The 26,854-nt window shown below is 41.9% G+C and overlaps 1 protein-coding gene across 1 annotated transcript in view; it reads left to right on the top strand.

Moving 5' to 3' along the window:
* Nucleotides 1–26,854, top strand: part of LOC126281400 (WD repeat-containing protein 48) — a 156,719-nt gene that overhangs the window by 38,356 nt on the left and 91,509 nt on the right. Inside the window, exon 3 of the mRNA XM_049980333.1 lies at nt 6,646–6,858. Coding sequence (XP_049836290.1) covers nt 6,646–6,858 — 213 coding nt within the window. The remainder of the gene's footprint in view (nt 1–6,645; nt 6,859–26,854) is intronic.

Here is a 26,854-nt window from a genome sequence, read left to right as displayed (position 1 = left end):
GGTTCAAAAGGAGATGCACAAATGACGAAAAGTGAAGGTTAGTAGAGATTTGTGGGTCTGCGAAAAGATCTATGCTCGAAGCATACAATAACTACGACTGTCACATCTTAGCAAAAGATCTGGCAGAGAACTTGAGAAAAATAGGTTTTAGTGGGCCTAGGGCTTCCATTCAGCCTCTTGTGACCAGACTGGTGCAGCAGTTGAAGATTGCAAAACGAAAGCCAAAGTTTTACATTTCACATTCGAGAAATGATTTACACAGGGGTACCGTATAAGCATGCCATCATTTGACCATTGAACAGACTCCTGTATGGACGACATAGAAATAAGCATATGTGGCATAGAGAAACAACTGAAAGATTTTGAAAACAAATAAATCACCTGGTCCGGATGGAATCTGTTTGATTTTACAAAGTGTAGTCTATGGCATTGTCTCCTTACCTAGCTGACATTCATCGTGAGTCTCTCGCCCAGCAAAAAGCCCCAAGTGACTAGAAACACAGGTGACTCCAGTATATAAGAAAGGTAAAAGAACAGACCCACAAAATTAGACCAATATCCCTAACATTTGTTTGCTGCAGAATCCTTGAACATATTTTCAGTTCAAATATCAGAAACTTTTTTGAGACTAGTAAGCTTATGTCCACGAATCAGCATGGTTTTAGACAGCATTGCTTGTGCGAAACTCGGCTTGCCATTTTCTCTAGGATGAAGGGCAACAGGCAGATTCCATATTTCTAGATTTTCAGAAAGCATTTGATACGATGCTCCACCGCAGACTGTTAACAAAGGCACGAGTATACACAACAGATCCCCAGATATGTGAAGGGGTTGAAGAATTCATAAATAACAGAATCCAGTACATTGATCTCGACGCCGAGTGTTCATCAGAGACAGTGAAGTGTGACAGGATCGTTGTTATTTTGTTTATACATAAATCATCTGGCGAACAGTGTGACCAGCAATCTGTGGCTGTTTGCTGATGGTGCAGTGCTGTACGGGAAGGGCAGAAGTTGAGTGACTGTAGGAGGGTAAAAGATTACTTACACAAAATGTCTAGTTGGTATGATGAATGGCAGCTAGCTCTAAATGTCGAAGAATGGAAGTTAGTGCAGGTGAGTAGGAATAACAAACCGGTAATATTCAGATATAGTATTGCTAGTGTGGTGCTTGACACTGTCAAGTAATTTAAACATCTGGGTGTAACATTGCAAAGCGATATGAGTTGGAACAAGTGTGTGAGAACTGTGGCAGTGAATCAGATGTTTGAGTTCGGTTTATTGGGAGAATTTTAGGAAAGTGTGATTCACTTGCAAAGGAGACCACATGTAGGACGCTGTTTTGAGCAACGGATTACTTTTAATATATAGCTCCGATCAAGTTTAGATTTGTAGCAGTTGATTTTGACATATGTTTGCATGTTCTGAAAAATTTTTGGCTTTCTAGCTTTATTATTCAGCACCACTTGTTTTTTGTTTTCTTCTTAAAACAATGTATTTAGTGAAACAAATTCATCTGATCACTCCGAGATGTAACAGTTTAAACATTAATGTACTGAAGCATATGTTGGCAAAGTTTGGTAAAGCTACTTTAATTTCATTCTTGAGTCATTCCATGTCAAATCAACACACTTTAAATAAAAATTTTACCTCACCCTCTTAGATTTTGCTGAAAGTTGACATACTTATAGTGGGTGTTGAAACTAAGAAAAATATAAAATTTCAATTTTTTATCTCAAACCATTCCTGAAATATGGTCATGTAAACTTCTCAAAAACTGGCCAAAAATGTGTGAACGGACTTTTTTTTAAATTGCCCTAGGAGCTGCCGTAATTGAGCTAGAGAACTAGGAAAGGTGTCATTTTGCAGCATTTTTCATGCTCTTTCCAGTTATAGACAAAAATATAGCTTCTAATTAATAACCTTTTTCAAAATGGTAATTAATAATTTGATTTAATTTTTTTACAAAAAGTACATAATTGAAAATTTTCAAAATATTTCTGTAACTACTTCATACTGTTGTAAATCACATGGCAAAATATAAATGTGGGAGGAAGATGGGTTATATATATATATATATATATATATATATATATATATATATATATATATATATATATATATATATATATATAACAGAAAGAAACTTCCACATGGGAAAAATATATTAAAAACAAAGATTCCAAGACTTACCAAGCGGGAAAGCGCCGGCAGACAGGCACATGAACAAAACACACAAACACACATCTTTTTTTTTTTTTCACTAATGGCCCTAGTTTGACCAAACTGACCTTTAAGGTAGTACATCAGTAGAGGACCATATACATAGGGCTTGATGGCTGTACAATAATTGAGAGACTGAAGCCATTGAGATGCTGTAGTCTGTATTGTTACCTTCTAAGGCTTTGTGTGCCTACAGCATTATTGTGCACTGTGGTTTTAGTGCAAATCAGTTGTTACCTGTGTGTTGACCAGTATGTATCTATTATATTTAATAGTTCATTTTCAAGTAAATCTATTCATTGAAGGACAGTTTATAAGTGGTTTTTGTATAAATATGGAACCAAGTAAAAAGCGCAGTGCTGTAAGAGTGCAGTATTGTAATCCATTGAAGAAGTCAAATCATTTTATTAGAGACAGAAAAAAACTGAGAAATGTCACAATATGGATGCCCAAATAATTTCCTCAAACACCAAGTGGTGCCAAGATTTGTGATAAATGTAGGAAAGATGTAACCAAATTGAGAAATACACCAGAGCCCATCAGTTATGAAAGTGTTGAAGAAGAATCTTCTGGATCAGAGATAATCATCCAAGACCAAGACCCTGACTTCACTCCAACTTCAGTAGCTGTTAAAACATTTAACACGACACTTCAAGAACTAGGTGAGCCCCCAATTGACAAGAGAAAACTAACATCTAGCCATTACACCAAATCAAAAGTGAAGAAAATCTCATCAATGACATGTAAACTTGTTGTTGCTCCTGAAACTTCTTCGTCAGATACTGATACTGATGAATCCGTTCTTGAAAATCTTAAAAGAAACTTTAAAAATTCTATAAGTAGAGCAAAAAAACTAATGATTCTTACAAGTTTATCTGAAAAGTGGAGTGTCAGGAAAATAATGAGGGAATTTAATGCTCCTAATTACATTGTTCGGCAGTCCAAAAAAATTTTGAAAGAGAGAGAATTCATGGAAGGTCCAAACCCAAAACCAGGGAAGTGTTTACCAACAGAAACTGTCAAAACTGTACATTCATTTTATGAAAATGATGAAGTTAGCAGGGCAATGCCAGGTATTAAAGATTGTGTGACAGTTATAGAAACAAGTGGAAATAAAACAAAAATATCAAAAAGACATATTTTGTGGAACCTTAAAGAAGCTTACGAACATTTTAAAGACAAGTTTCCTAACATAAAAATAGGTTTCTCTAAATTTGCTGAGTTGAGACCAAAACATAGTGTATTAGCTGGCCAGAGTGGCACACACACTGTCTGTGTGTGCACAACTCACCAAAACATAACATTAATGATAGAGAATGCCAAACTAAATACAATAACAAACAGCACCTTAAACAATTATAAGCAGTGCATTGCAAAAATGCTTTGCAACCCATCATCAGTTGATTGCAACATGGGAAACTGTGAATACTGCCCAGGAGAAACTGTCATACGTAAAATTTTAAAAGACTCTTTTTCATGAAAACTTAATTGAATAAGTTCAGTTCTGACAGTGGATGTCAGTTGACCGATGTAATCTGGAAATTGTTCAGAAAACTTCTGAAGAATTCATAGATTTATTTTGTAGTAAGATGTCAACTTTGATTTGGCATGACTTCATTGCTAAGCAGCAATGAACATTCCTTAACTCCACAAGAGAAAACCTTATGGAATCTGAATTTGTTGTCATATGTAATTTTTCAGAAAATTATAGTATAGTTGTGCAGGATGAAACTGAGAGTTTCCACTGGACAAGACAACAGATTACCATTCACCCTTTTGTTATATATTACAAACAGGAAGACAAAATTGAACATATGAGCTTTGTCATTGTTTCTGAATGCCTGGAGCACAATAAAACTGCGGTGTACACCTTTCAAAAAAAGCTAATTTCATACCTAACAAATAAATTTCAAAAGATTCCAAAAAAGATATACTATTATTCTGACAGTTCTGCCGCTCAGTATAAAAATAAGAAAAACTTCCTGAACCTTTGCCTTCACGAGGAAGACTCCAACATAAAAACTGAGTGGCACTTTTCAGCCACAGTACATGGGAAAGGGCCTTGTGATGCAGTAGGTGGTTCAGTAAAGAGACTGGCATCTTGTGCAAGTTTGCAAAGGCCATACCAGAATCAGATCCAAACCGCACAAGATCTATTTGAGTGGGCAGTAGATAATATCACAGATGTTGATTTGGCATATTCCACTCAAGAAGACTACGCTGCTTCAGAAATATTCTTAAAAAGCCGACTTGAAGAGGCATTGACAATCAAAGGAACACAGCAATTTCACGCTTTCATTCTCAACACTACATAAAAATTAATAGTCAAATACTTCTCAGGTGATATGCAAAGTTGGGAGAGGGATGTAACTACATCACCAGACAAACTTAAGTTACAAGATGTATCAGGCTGTCACCACTGTATATGGCAGAAACTGGCGGCTTGGGTACATTTTAGAAAAAAAAACGAAGAACTTGATGAAGTGAAAATAACTTTTCTTCGTCCATGTGGACCAGCTAAGTCATTCTCTTATCCTGCACATGCAGATATCCTGTGGGTGTCAGTTGTGGATGTTCTCACAAAAGTGAATCCATTTACTCCGACAGGGAGAACATACATTCTTAATGAAAGTGATGTAAACCAAACCCAGTCAGCTTTATTAAAATGTAATATGTGAAGTTCCAAGACAATTTATTAGGAAACTGCTTTCAACTCAAAACTTAATTTTTGTCTCAGGTTAGAGTTAATATATATTTTATAGAAAATTGTTTCAAAATTATTGTTAATACCTATCATGTTAAATTTAGCTATGTACAGATACCTGTTACTCAAAAACAAGCATTACGTATTTAATTTGTTTAATAGTTCCATTTCAAACATCATGGACCAGAATTATTATGTAAATACTTGTACTTATTCATACTCTATTTCAGTTTGTAGTTAAAGGCTCAATTTCTTCTTGTTGTTACATCAGTTAATATACTGTAAGTGAAGTTGTATGAAATTAAAATAAGCAATCAACTGACATAAAATATGCTGATTAGTTTTGGTTCAATAAGGTGATGTTTTGATATTTCTAATACTTTTTTTTACCTACCTTTCAGTATATTTTAAAGAAGTTTCTGTTTGTTAAAGGTCAATTTGGTCAAACTAGGGCCATTAGGGAAAAACAAGAGTCCGGTTTTTTTTTTTTTTTTTTTTTTTTTTTTTTTTTTTTTTTTTTTTTTTACACTGAACCCATCATCATCCCAGATTTATATTTTGCTATATGATTTTCAATAGTATGAAGTAGTTATGGAAATATTTTGAAAATTTTCAACTATGTACTTTTTGTAAAAAAAATTAAATCAAAATATTAATTAGTATTTTGAAAAATGTTATTAATTAGAAGCTATATTTTGTTTTATATCCCTGGAGAAAGCATGCAAAATGCTGCAAAATGACACCTTTCCCAGTTCTCTAGCTCAATTAGGGCAGCTCCTAGGACAATTTAAAAAAAAGTCCTTTCACGCATTTTTGGCTGGTTTTTGAAAAGTTTACATAGCCAAATTTCGGGAATGGTTTAAGATAAAAAATTGAAATTTGGTATTTTTCTTAGTCTCAATGCCCACTATAAGTATACCAACTTTCAGCAAAATCTAAGAGGGTGAGGTAAAATAGGAGTGTTGATTTGACATGGACTGACTCTCTTAAATTATTGCACAGTACTCTGTATGCTATGCACGGTTGCTTCATGATGACGTGGCGCTAATAGTAATGAACTGGGGTATGTTCCGGCACACTCATTTGCCTCTGTATCTCTCAAATGATACAGTGCTTGTTTTGCCACAGCTGTTGTGACCTATTCTTGAGTACTGCTTGAGTGTTTGGGATCTGTTCCATGTTGGATTGAAGAAATTCATTAAAGGAATTCAGAGGCAGGCTGCTAGATATGTTACTATTAGGTCTGAACTACACCTAAGTGTTATGGAAATGCTTTGGCAGCTCAAATGGGAATACCTGAAGGGAAGGTGACATTCATTTTGTGAAACACTATTGAGAAAATTTTGAGAACAGGCATTTGAAGCTGACTGCTGAATGATACTACTATTGCCAACATACATAGCATGTAAGGACCACAAAGATAAGATACAAGAAATTAGGGCTCATATGGAGGTGCACAGACAGTTGTTTTTCCCTTGCTCTATTTGTGAGTGGAACAGGAGAGGAAATAACAAGCTGTGGTTCAAGATACCCTCCACCACGCACCGTGCAGTGGCTCGTGGAGTATCTGTGTAGAAGTAGATATGTTGTCCTCGAAAATTACTCACTCAGTATTGCTAATGACTTCTAAATTTTCCAATTTTTAATTTTATTACACTACTATAAATTTTTTACTTTCCGCTTTTACTCTCTCTATAACAATTTTTTTTTTTTCCTCAGTGATTTCAGCAAGCTCAGACACCACAGTAAAGGTCTGGAATGCACACAAAGGATTTTGCATGTCCACCTTGCGCACTCATAAAGATTATGTGAAAGCTCTGGCATATGCCAAGGACAGAGAGCAAGTTGCATCCGCTGGCCTAGATAGGGCTATTTTCTTATGGGATGTGAATACACTGACAGCCCTCACAGCAAGCAACAACACTGTTACAAGTAAGTTCATACATATCTGTTGTAAACTAGGATAGCATTTACCCCCTCCTGGTGGTAGTGTGTGTGTGTGTGTGTGTGTGTGTGTGTAGCTCAGTATGTGTGTGTGTGTGTGTGTGTGTGTGTGTGTGTGTGTGTGTGTGTGTGTGTGTGTGTGTGTAGCTCAGTATGAGACAAAGGAAGTATCTCCAGTCAGAAAGCAACATTGAAACAAGACTAAAGAAAAGGTGAATCTACAGTTACTGTCAGATAATTTCGTATAAAGAATAGTATCAATGCTCTGCTGAACAGATTGTGCAACTTCAGTCTATTTTATTCTGTTTCTCTCCTGCCTGTCACATACAGGCTATTAAAAGTGATCTAGGTATTATTTTTTCTACCAGATAATACTAATTAATCTTTCTAAATGTTTTGCTCAACAAATTAAATAAAGTACTTGCAGCAATGTTTCCTGGTTAACACATTGGCATTCCATTCTATGTTGCCAAATGCTCAAAAATATTTGTGTGCCTATGATAATTCGTAAATGTAAAATATCTTGAATGCCTGTTATATATTTAATGATGACGTACCCACCCACCACATCCCCCTTAGCCCCCAAAGTCTCTTGCGAGAGTACAAGCTAGGCCATCATACAGCCCTGGCCCTTTGCAGTGCTACTTCCGTTTCTGTGCTGCAAGTCCATCCTTCTACTAGTCTTTTTTCCCCTCTGCATGTCCACAGGTTGGTCTCATTGGTGCCGACGCTACTTGAATTTGTCTTATGGGTCCCCCCTCCCACCCACCGACACTTCATACATCTTTTCATCCTTTACTGCATGGTTGCCATCGTTGGATTTGAACTACCATCCACCTTCCAAATTTTACAGAAGTGTGGGGAATGTCACCCAACACGGTGTACATTCCACCTTTCTATCTTTTCATCATTCCTTTCTGGCAAAACCTAGCATATTAGCCATTCCTTCGGGAGGGGGGGGGGGGGGGGGGGGGGGAGATCGTCAAGTACCTGTGCGGTGATATTTCCCTGCCCATGCAGGGATCACTGTTGGTGCCTGCAGTGAAAATTCTCTGTCTATGTTAGGGGTATGTGCCTGCCATGGCTGGGACACGGGCAGTGGTTACCTGGCCAGCCAGGTAGGTGTGGTGGTGTGATGACCATGGGCAGAGCCACTACACTAGCACTAACTCATATGATTCATAAATGAGGTGGCTAAAACTTTCTTATGCTGATGGCTGCATAGCCCCAACAGTTTCTTCAGAAGGAAAGGATTACTACACTGCATACATTTAAATTTAACAGAACGGGCATTTGATTAGTGAAACTGAGCAGTTCAAATTTGTAGGTGTACAGATAGATAGTAGACTGTCATGGAAAGCAGACGTTCAGGATCTCCCAAACACTTAATGCTGCCATTTCTACTATTTGAAGTAAGCGATCATTCAACGTGAAAAGTAGTCTACTTTGCTTATTTTCATTTGCTTATGTCCTCCCCCCATGAACCATGGACCTTGCCGTTGGTGGGGAGGCTTGCGTGCCTCAGCGATACAGATGGCCGTACCGTAGGTGCAACCACAACGGAGGGGTATCTGTTGAGAGGCCAGACAAACGTGTGGTTCCTGAAGAGGGGCAGCAGCCTTTTCAGTAGTTGCAGGGGCAACAGTCTGGATGATTGACTGATCTGGCCTTGCAACATTAACCAAAACGGCCTTGCTGTGCTGGTACTGCGAACGGCTGAAAGCAAGGGGAAACTACAGCCGTAATTTTTCCCGAGGACATGCAGCTTTACTGTATGATTAAATGATGATTGCATCCTCTTGGGTAAAATATTCCGGAGGTAAAATAGTCCCCCATTCGGATCTCCGGGCGGGGACTACTCAGGAGGATGTCGTTATCAGGAGAAAGAAAACTGGCGTTCTACGGATCGGAGCGTGGAATGTCAGATCCCTTAATCGGGCAGGTAGGTTAGAAAATTTAAAAAGGGAAATGGATAGGTTAAACTTAGATATAGTGGGAATTAGTGAAGTTCGGTGGCAGGAGGAACACGACTTCTGGTCAGGTGACTACAGGGTTATAAACACAAAATCAAATAGGGGTAATGCAGGAGTAGGTTTAATAATGAATAGGAAAATAGGAATGCGGGTAAGCTACTACAAACAGCATAGTGAACGCATTATTGTGGCCAAGATAGATACGAAGCCCACACCTACTACAGTAGTACAAGTTTATATGCCAACTAGCTCTGCAGATGATGAAGAAATTGAAGAAATGTACGATGAAATAAAAGAAATTATTCAGATAGTGAAGGGAGACGAAAATTTAAATTGTAATGGGTGACTGGAATTCGAGTGTAGGAAAAGGGAGAGAAGGAAACATAGTAGGTGAATATGGATTGGGGCTAAGAAATGAAAGAGGAAGCCGCCTAGTAGAATTTTGCACAGAGCACAACTTAATCATAGCTAACACTTGGTTTAAGAATCATGAAAGAATGTTGTATACGTGGAAGAACCCTGGAGATACTAAAAGGTATCAGATAGATTATATAATGGTAAGACAGAGATTTAGGAACCAGGTTTTAAGTTGTAAGACATTTCCAGGGGCAGATGTGGACTCTGACCACAATCTATTGGTTATGACCTGTAGATTAAAACTGAAGAAACTGCAAAAATGTGGGAAATTAAGGAGATGGGACCTGGATAAACTGAAAGAACCAGAGGTTGTACAGAGTTTCAGAGAGAGCATAAGGGAACAATTGACAGGAATAGGGGAAGGAAATACAGTAGAAGAAGAATGGGTAGCTCTGAGGGATGTAGTAGTGAAGGCAGCAGAGGATAAAGTAGGTACAAAGACGAGGGCTGCTAGAAATCCTTGGGTAACAGAAGAAATATTGAATTTAATTGATGAAAGGAGAAAATATAAAAATGCAGTAAATGAAGCAGGCAAAAAGGAATACAAACGTCTCAAAAATGAGATCGACAGGAAGTGCAAAATGGCTAAACAGGGATGGCTAGAGGACAAATGTAAGGATGTAGAAGCTTATCTCACTAGGGGTAAGATAGATACTGCCTACAGGAAAATTAAAGAGACCTTTGGAGAGAAGAGAACCACGTGTATGAATATCAAGAGCTCAGATGGCAGCCCAGTTCTAAGCAAAGAAGGGAAGGCAGAAAGGTGGAAGGAGTATATAGAAGGTTTATACAAGGGCGATGTACTTGAGGACAATATTATGGAAATAGAAGAGGATGTAGATGAAGACGAAATGGGAGATACGATACTGCGTGAAGAGTTTGACAGAGCACTGAAAGACCTGAGTCGAAACAAGGCCCCCGGAGTAGACAACATTCCATTAGAACTACTGACGGCCTTGGGAGAGCCAGTCATGACAAAACTCTACCAGCTGGTGAGCAAGATGTATGAGACAGGCGAAATACCCTCAGACTTCAAGAAGAATATAATAATTCCAATCCCAAAGAAAGCAGGTGTAACAGATGTGAAAATTACCGAACTATCAGTTTAATAAGCCACGGCTGCAAAATACTAACGCGAATTCTTTACAGACGAATGGAAAAACTGGTAGATGCAGACCTCGGGGAGGATCAGTTTGGATTCCGTCGAAATGTTGGAACACGTGAGGCAATACTGACCTTACGACTTATCTTAGAAGAAAGATTAAGAAAAGGCAAACCTACATTTCTAGCATTTGTAGACTTAGAGAAAGCTTTTGACAATGTTGACTGGAATACTCTTTTTCAAATTCTAAAGGTGGCAGGGGTAAAATACAGGGAGCGAAAGGCTATTTATAATTTGTACAGAAACCAGATGGCAGTAATAAGAGTCGAGGGGCATGAAAGAGAAGCAGTGGTTGGGAAAGGAGTGAGACAGGGTTGTAGCCTCTCCCCGATGTTATTCAATCTGTATATTGAGCAAGCAGTAAAGGAAACAAAAGAAAAATTTGGAGTAGGTATTAAAATTCATGGAGACGAAGTAAAAACTTTGAGGTTCGCCGATGACATTGTAATTCTGTCAGAGACGGCAAAGGACTTGGAAGAGCAGTTGAACGGACTGGACAGTGTCTTGAAAGGAGGATATAAGATGAACATTAACAAAAGCAAAACGAGGATAATGGAATGTAGTCAAATTAAATCGGGTGATGCTGAGGGAATTAGATTAGGAAATGAGACACTTAAAGTAGTAAAGGAGTTTTGCTATTTAGGAAGTAAAATAACTGATGATGGTCGAAGTAGAGAGGATATAAAATGTAGACTGGCAATGGCAAGGAAAGCGTTTCTGAAGAAGAGAAATTTGTTAACTTCGAATATAGATTTATGTATCAGGAAGTCGTTTCTGAAAGTATTTGTTTGGAGTGTAGCCATGTATGGAAGTAAAACATGGACGATAACTAGTTTGGACAAGAAGAGAATAGAAGCTTTCGAAATGTGGTGCTACAGAAGAATACTGAAGATAAGGTGGATAGATCACGTAACTAATGAGGAGGTATTGAATAGGATTGGGGAGAAGAGAAGTTTGTGGCACAACTTGACTAGAAGAAGGGATCGGTTGGTAGGACATGTTTTGAGGCATCAAGGGATCACAAATTTAGCATTGGAGGGCAGCGTGGAGGGTAAAAATCGTAGAGGGAGACCGAGAGATGAGTACACTAAGCAGATTCAGAAGGATGTAGGTTGCAGTAGGTACTGGGAGATGAAGCAGCTTGCACAGGATAGAGTAGCATGGAGAGCTGCATCAAACCAGTCTCAGGACTGAAGACAACAACAACAACAACAACAACAACAACAATGTCATACAGTACTATATTTTGGGGTAACTCTTCCCATTCTAAACAGATATTTTTGCCTCAGAAACAGGCTGTTTGGGCAATAAGTGGTGTTATTTCTCGAACCACTTGTCGACCCCTATTTATTAGTTTGGGTATTTTTATATTGCCCTCTCAATATATTTATTCTTTACTGTCATTTTTTGTCAACAATGTCAACTTATTCTCAAGAATTAACATCTTTTACTCAGTTAATACTCGGCAGGAATCCAATCTGGATTGGATCGCACTTTCTGAACTCTTGTGTAGAAAGATATGCAGTGTATTGCTGCATCCATTTTCAATAAGCTACCAGAAGAATTCAAAAATCTTAACAGTAATCCACGTGCTTTTAAATTGAAACTGAAGAGTTTCTTCATGCATCACTCCTTCTATTCTGTTAAGAGCTTCTGGAAAAATTAAGCTGATTCTTATGTTATATTTTTGACTGCATTTACTTAGACTTATGGTTTGACTTTTTTGGGTTCATAAGCTTTTTATTTTATCTGTTATTACTTTTATGTTGTAATTTCATGTTCTATGATCTTGAAGATTTGCTCATCAGTTTGGTCCTATGAAACTAGTTGTGTAAATAAATAAATATGACCCCACAATGTTTCCTATCCTGGCTACACTGTGAAGGAACATAGGGCTAAGAGACAAGGGGAGACATACTCCCCACAATACCTACAAGTAAACCTACTTGAGGGATACACTTCAATTTTCATCAAGTTTGATTATGTTGTACTGTTGAGCAAAATAAAAGGCAAACATACTTTTATATGTGCCCATACACGATTAAGTGACACCACCAAGCATAAAAAACACAAAACACAAATACAACATGAGGTATTTTATTCAATTGGGCAGATAAAAAAAACTGCTCACCAAGTGGTGGCAGAACACACATTTAAGACAGTTGTAATTGGCAAGCTTTCAGAGCCAGTGGTTCCTTCGGGCAGAAGAGTTGAAGGAGAAGGAAGAGGGTTGAAGGAAAAGGGACTGGAGAGGTCTAGGAAAATGGATAAAATTCAGGAAAGTCACCCTGAACCATGGATCAGAGGCTTACCGTACGGGACGAGAAGGAAAGACTGACTGTTAGGGAATGCATCAAATGAGATTTGAAAACCTGAGAGCTTAAACGAGATGTCCACCTGTAGCAATTGTGGATTTCAGTTGCATGTGAATGCTCTTTATGCATTACCCCATTTGTGTCAACTGTGACGAGTACCTTTCTCCTTGTTCAACAAAGTGCACTATCTTCCAAAACGAAAGGAAGATCCAAGAATTCAATACTTTTGTCTGACAGTCATAGCAAGAGGCCAAGCAGAAATATTATTGTTTGCGTCCTGTTCGTGTGATGATGACATTTCCGATGTCTATGATGATGTCATCCGTTGTAAAAGCAGTACATTCCCCCTTCATACCTTCTGCGTCAGGCCCTCTGGGTCGCTCAACTACGCCATCTTCCCTGGTGGTTGGGGTGCCCCCTCCTACACTGACTAGGAACATCGATCCTCAACCCACAGCCAGAGGAGCAACACCTTCCTCTGGTGTCTCTTACCTGGAATGGGTCCCTCATGTCACTTCCCTCCGAGGTTTCCGCTGATCTGCAACAGAATACCATCCATTGGATGAAGGAGCCACAGGTTGCTGGTCATAGGGATTCACATTCTTCCTCTGCTCTGGAATTAGGGCAGATAGGCCTTCACAAACATTGAAATCATCCAAAAAGAAGAGTGACAAAAAGATGACCTCCAAGATGGAGGTGGTTCTGGTGGTTACCATGCCACCAGATCCCGCATATACCAACTGTGTACCAGAGGCAGAGTTCCTGGTAGCCACTGTGGTGCAGACTCCTTTCACACACAACCTACCTCAGAATTTGTGTGTGTGCCTTATTCTCACCACCAGTGGCAGCAGATGAGCCTGGTGTATGACATGGCTACTTGCTTCCTTCACGTTCTCGCTGGATGCTGTTAAATGGGACTGTAGTGTTTTTTCAATCACCTGGTTGACCTGTGACATCTCTCATACATTTCCTGTGCTTTCTAGATTGTCTCCAGGAAACTTGTTTCCCAGCACTGCAAACCCCTATCATCTGTGGCTACTGGGGCTATTTTAAAACTCTAGCTGACTATGACAGAGCATCAGGTGGTATTTGCACCTTGACTTTGTCTACAGCGATTGTGCGTCATACGATATGACTTTGGAGGTTGTGGCTGTTCATGTGAGGATGTCTCTGGATTTTATGTCTGCAATGTGTGCCTCCCTCCCGAAGGTGAAGGATTCAGAACATCGTATCTGCACTAATTTCTCAGTTCCTCCCACACTTACTCATTTTGGGTGACTTCAGTGCTCACAACCCTTAATGGGTGGAACTACAAACACTGGCCACAGTAAAGCTATTGAAACTCTGCTCACAACACTCGTTCTTTGTCTCTTAAATACCAGTGCCCCATACATCGTGGCATATGAATCAAATTCAGACCTTCACTTTTCCATTTGCCACACCAGTCTCCCCCCTTCCATCCTTTGAAGACTCAATGATGACATGTGTGACACTGATTGTCATGTCTCTTCCTCAGCGTCACTCACCTGGGCATCCACCCAGATGGGACTCTCAACTGGGATGCTTTTGCCTCTGCCATTGTCCTTAGCATGCTGCCATGTGGACGTATCAATGTGGCTATCCAGAGCACATCCCCAGCCATTCTATGGAGCAACTCATTACCTGTAAATGGTGCCATGCCCAGGTCCACCACCTAAAATGATAGAAATACGATTTCTGGAAATGTTATGCTACTATCATTGGACTGTGTACCATTTCTTCACTGGTTTAGGCAAATGTTCGATGCCACCACAGACATCAGCCCTCAAGATGTACATGGTGTCTCCCCACTGACCCCAACGCTGTTGCCGAACATTTTTCTCTGCATTATGCTTGAGCCTGTGAGTCTGCGAATTATTAGCCAGCATTTTGTGCTGTCAAATAACAGGTGGAGCAAATTCGCTTACCTTTCACTACAAATCACTTGGAGCCATATAATGCTTTGTTCAGTGACTGTGATTGCTCAGTGCCCCATCCCTTTGCCCTGACAAGGCTCCAGGGCCAGACTGCTTCCACAGCCAAATGCTCAAACACCTATCAGTGGATTGCCAACATCGCTGGAGTGGGAGTGAGTTCCTATCTCAATGGTGAGAAAGTGTCATGATGCTACTGAAGACAGGTAGATACCCCCTTAGATGGGGGGCTATTGCTCAATTAGTCTCACTGATGTTCCCTGCAAGTTGCTCAAATGTATGATGAGCCGGCGGCTGTGTTGGTATCTTGAATCTTGGTGTCATTTGGCTCTGTTCCAGGACAGTCTTCATCATGGCTGTTCTAAGGCTGAGTATTTGGTCTGCCTGAAGTCTACTATCCAGTCAGCTTTTACCCAGCGTAAACACCTTATTGCTGTGTCACTTTCTGGGACTAGTCTTTAATGCCTGGTTGATGTGGCTTCCCCATCTTCGCCAACTTACGCAGATTTGCTGATCAAACCTCAACACTCTTCACTGTCTCAGCAACACAAGCTGAGATGCAAACAGCTGTACTCTAATGTGCCTTTACAGAGCACTGATCCGTCCTGTCTTGATTATTGGAGTCTGTCATGTGGATTTGCTATTGCCTTCATCATTGCAGATGCTGGACCCAGTACAGCATTGTGAAGTCCAACTTGCGAAAGGTAGCTTTTGGATCAGAACTGTGGAGGCTGGGGACCCTCCAGTACAGATCAAGTGCCAACAACTGCTGCTGAGTGATACAAGCTTCCTGCTCCCCTGAGTGTTTGAAATACTGTGCCTTCCCCCCCCCCCCCTCTCTCTCTCTCTCTCTCTCTCTCTCTCTCTCTCTCTCTCTCTCTCTCTCTCTCTCTCTCTCTCTCTCTCTCTCTCTTTTTTGTCCACCTCACACAACATTGGCCACTGCTTGGCCATCACAGAGCCCCTACATATGCAGCATCTTTTTCCTTGCGTGCTGCATCTTTATCCTCTTTCTGTTCTTTTTCTCATGTCTTGGGGAAAATGTCTGGTGTGTTATTGGGAATGTTCCACATTGTCTGTCGTTGACCTAAGAACAATCTTACCACTGTTTTCTATTCTCTCTTCCTTTCTTTGTTTCCCTTCTTCTCTCGTTCATCCGCTTTGGCATTTGAGCTTCCTCTTTTTCTTCTTCCCCCCTGTGCGTTCCTGAAGGCTAGACCATGTGTATGATGCGTAACAGGTGACTGGCTAACACTCAATTCCCAGCCCCGGTTCAACAGATAGCGTTCCCACGTACCCCCTGGTTCAGGCCAGGCCCAGAGAGGGATGATTGCCTGAGCTGCAACCTCTCAAATTGCTGATTTGTCCCTCTTGTCAGGCGTTCGGAAGGTGTGACATGAGGTGTGAACAATCACCTAAGGTGGGTGCGCCCCAAGTTGGAAGGAGCGCACCATCAGAGATGCTGGCAATCGTGGGGGATTTTCTCGCAATAAGCCAATCATCTTCACAATCAACGTAGCAGCGTCTTTAGCCATATCTTGATTGTATTTACTCCTCCACTGATAAAACCGTCTTTTTTTAAGTTCTTGTTGCGCAAATGGTTTCTCCCACCATCTTTACATCTTGGACCTGTTGCTCTTCTATTCATTGAAACTACGAAATTCCTGGGACTCATGCTCAATAGGAAACACTCTTGGTCCCCCCCATGTGACTTACCTGCACCCCTTTGTGTGCGGTCCCTCAATGTCCTACGTGTCCTCAATGGTACTTCCTGGGGTACCTACCGAACCACCCTCCTCCGTTTTTACCGGTCCCTTGTCTGTTCAAAACTTGATTATGGGTGCTTTGTTTATGCGTCTACACATCCATCCCTCTTACACCGTCTCAACACTATCCACCATTTCGGCTTCTGTTTGGCCACTGGCGCCTTTTACACTAGCCTGGTGGACAGTTTGTATACTGAATCTGCTGAACTTCCACAGTCCTAGTGCCGTGACTTTCTCCCCAGCAGGTATGCATGTCATTTGTCTGCCATGTGTGGCCACCAATCCTATTGCCTCCTCCTTCGATGATTCCTTTGGTCACCAGGATGGAGTGAGTCCCTCTTATCTGTTAGCTCCTGGAATCGAGTCCGCTTTCAGCATTTGCTTCAGCAACTTAACTTCACACTACCTGCAACTTTTCCGGTGGGTTGAAACGCTTCACCACCTTGGTTTAGCGAAGTGGCCCTTTTGTTAACATCGGCCTTCGTTCACTTCCCAAGGACACTACTTCAGCCTTGCTCTATCACCTTCAGTTTCACAGCCTTCGCATGGAATTTCACGATAGTACCTTTGTGTGGACTGATGGCTCTTGGACTGACCGTGGTGTCGTGTGTGCCTTCGTCATTGGCGCCGATGCTTTTTGGTATCGGCTTCCAGAACACTATTCAGTATTTACAGCAGAGCACTTCACCCTGTATTGGTTATGAAGTACACCCAGCGACACAGACTTTTTAATTGTGTCCTCTGCTCGGACTTTCTCAGCGCCCTTCAAAGTCTATATGTGCTGTACACCACCCATCCCTTAGTGCAACTGGTTCAGGAAAACCGCCACTTGCTCACTCTTGATGGAGCCACTGTGTTGTTCTTATGAGTTCCTGGTCATGTTGACCTGACAGGAAACGAGGCTGCTGACGCCGCTGCCAAGGCTGCAGTCCTCGTACTTCAGCCCACTAGTTCTTATATTACCTCCGAAGATCTCTGTGTTGCCATCCGTCAGGTGGTGGTGTTCCTCTGGCATCGCCATTGGCCTTCCCTTCAAGGGAATAAGCTCAGGATTATTAAGCCTCTTCCAGTGGCTTGGACGTCAGCGTCTCGGCCCTCCTACCAGGATGAAGTCATTATAACACAGTTGTGTATTGGGCACTGCCTTTTTAGCCTTCATTATTTGATAAATGCGCCCAAGTTAGCTCCTCTATGTTTTTGTGTTCTGTAATTTTGACATGGGCGCATATGACCCCAGTGTTTTTGCACCCTAAAACAAAACAAAACTACAGTGGCCCAGGACTGAAGGCACGATCACATTCACCTACAACGTCTCTGCTCTAAACTCCATCACCCTCACAGTTGCCTCTTATCAGGGAGCAATCTGCCTGTGCCCCCATGGTGTGTACTCCCTTCTCAGATCTGCCTCAACCCATCCTTTGGACCAAAAGACTCTGTTGACTCCATGTTTTTTGCCACCTGTTCCTTGCTATCCATGATTCATTTCATACACTGATGGCTCTGTGGTAAACAGACAAATTGATTTGGCCTTCACACATGCAAGGTGCTGTGAACTATGCTCCCTGCTGATCAGGTGCAGTGTATTCACAACTGGATTGGTAGCCAATTATTCTGTTTTCAGTTATGTTTATTATTGCACTGATCAGATTTTCTTAATCGGTAGTGACTGCCAAAGTAGTCTTCAGGCTATCAACCAACGCTACCCTTGAGACCCATTCATTGTGACAGTTCAGGATCTCCTTTCTGACCTCCATCAAGCTGGATGTTGGGTCAGGGAATGAACATGCTGACCAATTGGGGAAGTTTGCTACCAGGCTGTTGTCTTTCGAGATGGAGATAACAAAACTGGACCTTCAGTCAACTTTATGCCATCAGGTGTTGGAGGCCTGAAACATGGTTCGGTGTGCTTGGTTTTTCCGAACAAATTGTGAGCAGTAGAGAGGACAGCAAATCATATCAGATTTCCCTTCTTCCTTTTTGTAGGGAATCTACCGTTCTGTAAACTTCACATTGGCCCATGGTGACATACCACGATTTGAGGATCCATCCCACTGTAGTGTGATGACATCTGATGTTGGCCCTAATTTGCCAACTTACAGTAAAACCTTAAACTTGTTGAATTTTTGCCTTTGGTGGTAGCAGATGACACCAAAGTCGCTGATCAGGTTTTATGTTTTACCCAAGAAGGTGGTTTCTACCCCTCTTTCTGAGGGTGGGCACTTTGGCTTTGTAATCCACCTGCTCCGAACCAGGGTCCATGGCTGCCCTTGGTTGGTAGTCCAGCATGGCTCCTGCCCTTCCAACCTTTTTAATTCTTTTTATTCTTTTACACATGTCATTTTGTACTGTTTCATTGCCATCAGTCTCTTTCCTGAGATTTTATCAACTTGTCCAAATTGCTAGTTTTCCTGTGGTAATGGAGGGTGCAGAAACAATGCTCAGATGCAGAGAGTGTGCCTTTCATCACATAACACGTCCTGGGGGCCTCCAGCTGATTCCTGGGCAGAGCTCTTTGCCCACCTTCACCCTTTTACCCCTCTCTCCCTTCTACTAGTGCCATTCTCTTGGTTTTTTTGATTCTTGCTTACAATCGAGTTCATCAGGTTTTGTCTTCTGAATTCTTCCTCTCTGAGGGCTCTTCCCAACTTGATGCATATAGGATGGAGGGATTGACGACCTCATAGCTTGGTCCCTTTAATCCCATCAATCTAGTCCATGACCAACACATTATGAAGCTCCGTGTTGTGTCCCAGTGTGACATGGGCAGTCATTGTATTAATTTTGAATTGTAATTTAATCCCTGACAGCACACTCATAAAATACTAATAAGTGTAAGGTATCATGATTTATTCTTTTTCTTTATGATTTCTGTCCATCTCCATATTGTCATTAAAGAAACTCCTCTTCAGCATGTCTAAGTAATAGGTAGTAACATTTTCCTCGTGGGGGCCACCACAGCAACATGTTTGTCAAAAGACATTTTGAAGTATTCCACCTAGGCTGTTTTTTCATTAGTACTCAATATATTACACGTGGCACTATTGTCCAATTGTGGCCTTACAGGCAATCTTCAAGCTGAATATACAAAGAAACAGATCAAAGTATAAGTTTGGCTTAATGACATGCAAAAATAATATTTTACAGCTGACTAAAATTGTACTTAGAGGTGACGATGTGTTGTACAAGTATCCTGTTAATGAATGGTGATATAGCTGATCTGAAAGTGAGCACATAATGTGTAAGCATCAGAATTAAAACCATAAACCTTACTGTGTGCAGTAATAGTCATCTTTATAACTAATGTCATAATATATGACACTGTATGTGCTCTCTTTCATTGTCAAATACCAGCTGTCACTTCTGTCCACACAGGAAACAGTTAAGCAATGATACAGGATTTGAATTAGTGTATCCATAGCTCTATCCAGGAGTCAGAGATGTGATGTACTGTATGTTATTGTAAACATATATTGAAAGGTCAAAACCAAATCTAGAATGAACACTGTGCCATGGCATCAAATACACCCGCAGAGTGCTGTGAACTCCAGAAAAAGATTGGCAGGAAGTTTGTGTTAAATTTTGGACATAAAAATCTTATGCCAGACAGTACATCATTAGAAATATAACCTGTGAACATAAATACATATATGTTCCAAGACTTACCAAGCGGGAAACTGCCAGTAGATAGGCACAATGAATAAAACACACAAACACACACACACACACACACACACACACACACACAGAATTTCGAGCTTTCGCAACCGGCGGCTGCTTCGTCAGGAAAGAGGGAAGGAAAAGGAAAGATGAAAGGATGTGGGTTTTAAGGGAGAGGGTAAGGAGTCATTCCAATCCCGGGAGCGGAAAGACTTACCTTAGGGGGGGAAAAAGGATGGTATATACTCACACGCACACACACGCATATCCATCCATACATACACAGACACAAGCAGACATATTTAAAGGCATAGAGTATGGGCAGAGATGTAAGTCAAGGCGGAAGTGTAGAGGCAAAGATGATGTTGAATGACAGGTGAGGTATGAGTGGCAGCAACTTGAAATTAGTGGAGGTTGAGGCCTGGTGGATAACGAGAAGAGAGAATATATTGAAGGGCAAGTTCCCATCTCCGGGGTTCGGATAGGTTGGTGTTGGTGGGAAGTATCCAGATAACTCGGATGGTGTAACACTGTGCCAAGATGTGCTGGCCGTGCACCAAGGCATGTTTAGCTACAGCGTGATCCTCATTACCAACAAACACTGTCTGCCTGTGTCTATTCATGCGAATGGACAGTTTGTTGCTGGTCATTCCCACATAGAAAGCGTCACAGTGTAGGCAGGTCAGTTGGTAAATCACATGGGTGCTTTCACACGTGGCTCTGCCTTTGATCGTGTACACCTTCCGGGTTGCAGGACTGGAGTAGGTGGTGGTGGGAGGGTGCATAGGACAGGTTTTACACCGGGGGGCGGTTGCAAGGGTAGGAGCCAGAGGGTAGGGAAGGTGGTTTGGGGATTTCATAGGGATGAACCAAGAGGTTACGAAGGTTAGGTGGACGGCGGAAAGACACTCTTGGTGGAGTGGGGATATTTTTCCCATCTGGAAGTTCCTTTCTATTTTATAAATACATATATGTTAATTTATTAAAAACCTTATGATGAACTTGCTATGCTTTTTAATTGATGTCTTACTGCCTCCATTTTAGTCAACAGTAGCACTTTATGTAAGACGTCATGAGGCAATAACAAGAGAATAGGCATAATTTTATTATATGTTATTTATTATACCATTCTGTGAGCATTACATCCACTCACTCACTTTTGCTATACCAGACCACCTTTCTTCACATTTTGAATATTGACAGACTCATATTTTAGGCAGTTATATTTATAGAATAAAATATTCACTCTACAGCGGAGTGTGTGCTTATATGAAACTTCCTGGCAGATTAAAACTGTGTGCCGGACCGAGACTCGTACTCGGGACCTTTGCCTTTCGTGGGCAAGTGGTAGAGCACTTGCCCGCGAAAGGTAAAGGCCCCGAGTTCGAGTCTCGGTCTGGCACACAGTTTTAATCTGCCAGGAAGTTTCAATTATATTTATCTTTCTTGATGACACACTTGCCATATTTTTGTTGCTAGTAGCACCTTCTAAGAAAGACTGCATTAGGTCTGTCAAAACCATATATTGCAATAACAGTTCAGAGTCTGAGTGTTAGCTGTCCTCAGTCATGAAGTGCCACCTTCTAGTTGACGCAAATGACATTTGTCACATATATATGTAGTTTTTCAGAGGCCTGTGCATGTGGTATTTAGTGCCTGTAACACTGTCTGTTATAAATTGTCTAATGTCGGTATGTTAAATAAAATACAGTTATATTTCTAATTTTTATTCTTTTATGTAATAACACCCCTCATATGTTACCTATTGTCTCGCACTATGATTGAGTAGCCCCCTCCCCCACTCCCCCCTCTTTCATTTTTTGCCACTGGCAGAACAGTTAATATGAGACTACCTCAGGCCTTCTAGGACTTAGCATTGATTTGCTGGGTATGGGCTTGGCGACCCCAGGGTTCCTGAGCTGGGTAGCAGTAAGCACCACAAATCCTCTGTCACTGTAAGCTCTGGGCATGCTTCAGCAACCACCACACTTTGTCGTGGCTTAACTGCCCAGAGCGTGAGGACAGAATAAACTTCTATAAAAAAACTCCTCAATCTCAACGTGTGCTGTGCACTGATGGGATATATGGCTGTTGAGGTGGAGCAATCATTAGCGGGCAACCTTGGGGAAACCTGCCGCACCTAGTTGTATAAGACTTACTTAGGCACTCATGGGTCTGTCTGAGTGGACCCTTATTTCCCTAGCTGCCTGTGGGACTGTGATGGAACCCTTGAAATCATCTTCTTCTCCTCCCAGCGGGAAGGGTGTGCCACCTGTGAGTATTCACGCCCATTCATCCAAAAGAATGAGAGAGGCTAGACCTCCTGATACTAAGAATACTTTGGACTGCAGTAACAGGGATCATGGAGTCATGAATAACAATGTGTTCCTAGTGATAAAAAGAAAGGGGGGAACATTTGAAAAAGTGTCCCCCTTTTATATCCAGAAGGGTCTGGAAGGTGTTGATGGAACATTCAAATCTGTAAAATGATTGCATAATGGCTCATTGTTGGTCGAAATTAACGGGTCAAAGCAGGTACACCTTCTTAAGAAATAGCAGAAACTGGGTGACTATCTTATCATTGTTGAGATGCACACCTCTCTCCATTCCAGTAAGGGCGTTGTCACATGCCGAGATATCAAACATGGGCGTAGCATAACTGAAGCAAGAATGGGCATCCCATGGAATAGTCAATGTGGAGCAACGAGCATGCAGTAATAATAGAGCAACTGAAAAGACTGCAAGTTTTCATTGTCACAATCAATTCTCTGACACTGCCAGAACATCTAATGGCATGGTTCCTTCAACTTAATGTATGGCCTTACAGTCCAAACCCTATGCAGTGCTATAAATGCCGGCATTTCAGGCATACAACCATGAGCTGTGGAGGTGAAGCGATTTGTGAGAACGGTGGAAAAGCCACTCATGAAGCTGGGACTGACTACCCATCTCAGGCGATCTGCATCAACTGCTCTGGGAACCACCCAGTCTGGAGCCAAGACTGCCCTGTTTTTGCTGAAGAACGCAAAATACCAGAGATAAGTGACCAAGCAGATCCCCTATGCCAAAGCCAAAAAAGAATGTAAGGCGATGAAACCCCACTGTCTTCACCACCCCATATTCCATGGTGCAGAAACCTATTCACAAGGCTTGACACAGACGACACCTAGTGTGCCTGTATCCACCACAAGCACCTTCACTTGCACATGTACATTTCAAGGGAAAAAGAGTAAGGATGATGCAATCCGGGCAGCTGCACCAAGAAAGACCAACAACAGTTCCACAGTGAGCATCCAGAAGGTACAAGTAAAGCAGAGTGCCTCTCAGCGCCCCTTCCCGCCCATCCTTGGAAGGGACAGAGTGCAGGGAAAGGCTCACAACGTTCAGATCAAAAGCTTTACTGAGTGCAGTCAGACGTCATTATTTCCCGTCTGACTGATGAGTAAGATATTGTGGAGTCAGATGCCTTGGATCTAGGCAGTCCCTCTCCTCCCCCTCACTCTCCAAGTGCTTCATCTCCCCAGTGCAAAGATAGAGGTAAATTAAAACTGTACCAATGACATGGTACCAGTGACATGGCTTTCTTACTACAAGTGGATCATGAATGGGTTCAGAACTCGTGTGGCATGTTCCTTGTGTTTTTGTTTACAAGAAACACATTTTAAAGATACCGATGTCCCTATGCTACAGGGATATACACTATACCGCAAGGATGACCTATGGGGGAAATGGCCAAGGGAGGTGTCACAATGTTCGTTACTAATGCGCACCACTCCTCTGTTCTCCCCTTGGTTACTTACCTGCAAGCAGTTGCAGTTCAAATTCATGCGTGTTGACGGATCATTGCTCACTGTATTTACCTCTGCAAGATGCACTAGACTCTGAGGCTCTCATGGATCTTATTGCAAAACTCCCGCGACCGTTCCTCCTCTAGGGAGATCTCAATGCCCATCATGTCCTGTGGGGCTTGACCAATACTAACCCTCGGGGTCGGGTATTGGACGGCATCATGATGTCTCATGAGCTGTACATCCTCAACACCGGTACTTACACACATTTCTCTATTGCTACCAGTCATTTTCAACCATTGACTTCTCTTTCTGTTCTCCCACCCTCGCTGACTGTTGAGTGGGAGGTCATTGATGGCCTTCATTCCAGTGACCACATCCCAATGTGCCTTCACCTACTAAATGGCTCACCACCTGAAGTTAAGCCCCCAAAATGGATGGTCAGCAGGGCTAACTGGATGCATTTCAGCCGGCTGGCTGTTTTTGAATACGGCAACAGCGTCCAAGGATTGGTGGACCACATCACACGAGTGATCTATCGTGATGCTGACCTTTTCATCCCACAGTCCTCAAGTCACCTTAGAAGGCAACCAGTACCTTGATGGACAGATGAGTGCCGTTCTGCGATCTGGGAAAGGCATGCGGCTCTTTGGCATTTTAAATGCCGACCAATAGCAGACGACCTTAGGGCTTTTCGAGTTGCAAGGACCAAGGCTCGACACGTCATTAGCGAGAGTAAGAAAAGGTCATGGCAAGCATTCCTGCACTCCATCAGTTATTCCACTTCTATAAAAGTATGGGAAGCCATCCCGAGGATTTACCGTAAACACAACTGTTTACCGATAGCAGCAGTGCTGAAACAGAGGTGCCTTCAAACAACACCCAGAGACATTGTTCAGACGCTGGCCGAACATTTTGCACAAACTACCACCAGTGCAAGCCAGGATGCAGTATTTCGTCATTATCGTACGACTGTAGAGAACAAAAAGTTGGACTTCAGGTTCAACAGTTCTGAGGCCTAAGACTCACCTTTCTCCATGTGGGAGCTCAAATCGGTACTGACTGAGATCCGTGTCACTGCACCCAGTCATGACCAAATCCGGTACTGCATGCTTTAACATTTTCCAGCAGCATCAAAGGAAATCCTCCTCGAATGTTTTAATCTAATATGGCAGACAGGCAACTTCCCCAATTCGTGGAGTGAGGCAATTCTGTTTCTTTCCTAAAACCAGGAAAGGGCTACACATTTCCCAGTGGTTATCGGAGTATCGCCTTAACGAGCTGTGTAGGAAAGACCCTGGAGCGAATGGTTAGCTTTCGTCTGGTCTGGTTGTCAGAGACCAGGGAACTCCTTAGCCACTCTCAGTGTAGGTTCTGAAGATTTCGGTCCACTGTCGACAATCTGACCCTCCTAGAAGTGGCTATTCAGCAGGATTTCCTCCAGAAGCATCACTGTATCGATGTATTCTTCAATGTAAATAAGGCATACAATGCTTCTTGGAGACACTGTGTTCTCGCACAACTGCATCAAGAGGGCTTTCGCGGCCATCTCCCCATCTTCATATGGTCTTTCCTGTCCAGCAAACTTTTAGGACCTGGATTGGTGATGCACTGTCTTATCGATTTGAGCAGGAGAATACTGTTCCTCAGGGCTGTGTTTTAAGTGTTACGCTCTTTGGTATAGCCATCAACAGTATGACATCTACAGTAAGGAGACCTGTACAGTGCTCCTTATTTGTAGACGATTTTTCCCGGATAATGTCCTCAAGGTCAGTCTGCCTCCAGAATTTACCGTCTTTGAAACAGAATTATATGCAATCCTGCAAGCACTGGAGCAGATGAGACGTTCTGCCTGTGTTAGATTTCTCGTTTCTTGCATTCTCTCTCCATTGTTTATTCCTAGCAGATTCAGTAACCCAGAATATTCAGGATGCCCTCCTACAACTACGACTGGGGAAGGAGGTGTCATTCTGCTGGTTACCTGTGCAATTTGGAACTGGGAGGAATGAAAGGGTGGATCGAGCAGCCAAGGAGGCATGTCGTGATCCTCTGGTATTTCGGTGTATTATACCCCTGCATGCTATCCTCTAGCTGTTGAGGTACAAAGTCATGTGTTGATGGGAAGACGAGTGGCTGGCAGATAACAAGCTCCATGTCATCAAGCCCACAACTCAGCCATGGAGTACTTCCTTCCAGCCATGTTTCCGGGATGAGGTCCTTCTTACTCACCTTCGCATAGGTCACGGTCCTATGATACATGGATTCTTACTCCGTTGAGAGGACCCTCCAATGTGTGGTGCTTGTGGCATGCAGATCTCGGTGCACCGCATTTTATAGGACTGCATTTTATTTGTCGACCAACGTACTGTGGCGGATTGGCCAGCAGATCTGCTGTCTATTTTATGTATTGATCAGACGAGTGTGGTTAGCGTTTTAAAGTTTTGTGAGTTGTCCAACGTTTTAACAAGATTTTTGGGAGATATCATTAATGTGTCAAAGGGTGGCTGGCTCACACTAGTTTTTTATAAGTGGTCAGCCAGTCACTTTTCCCTGTGCTTTTCTTTCAGTTCTTCTGCATTTTGTTTTCTCTGTGTTTTAATTTCTTGATTAGCTCTCTTCCCTCCCAATTGGCTTTGGTGCATGTGAGAGTGCACATGATACAGAGTGACTGTGTGGTCATTTCGAGTGCATGCGTGTACAAACACTTTTAGTTCATCTCCACATTCGTTAGTTTTCATATGTGTAAGAGGCACTGATGACCTTGCTGGCGTGCGCCCCCCCCCCACACACACACACACCCCTAGACTACCTCAGACTATGCTTCGCATATAACTGTCTATCGCTTAATTTTGCATTCTATCATGATCCTATAATTGCGCACTGTCATATAATTCACTGCATCATACTTACTTTTTTTAAAATAGTTTATTAAATGTTTTAATTTATTTGACAAC

The sequence above is a fragment of the Schistocerca gregaria genome, chromosome 7, assembly GCF_023897955.1.
Source record: "Schistocerca gregaria isolate iqSchGreg1 chromosome 7, iqSchGreg1.2, whole genome shotgun sequence".
Classification (NCBI taxonomy): Eukaryota; Metazoa; Arthropoda; class Insecta; order Orthoptera; family Acrididae; genus Schistocerca; species Schistocerca gregaria.
The sequence above is the reverse complement of the archived record's forward strand: the minus strand, read 5'-3'. Positions and strand labels throughout refer to the sequence as shown.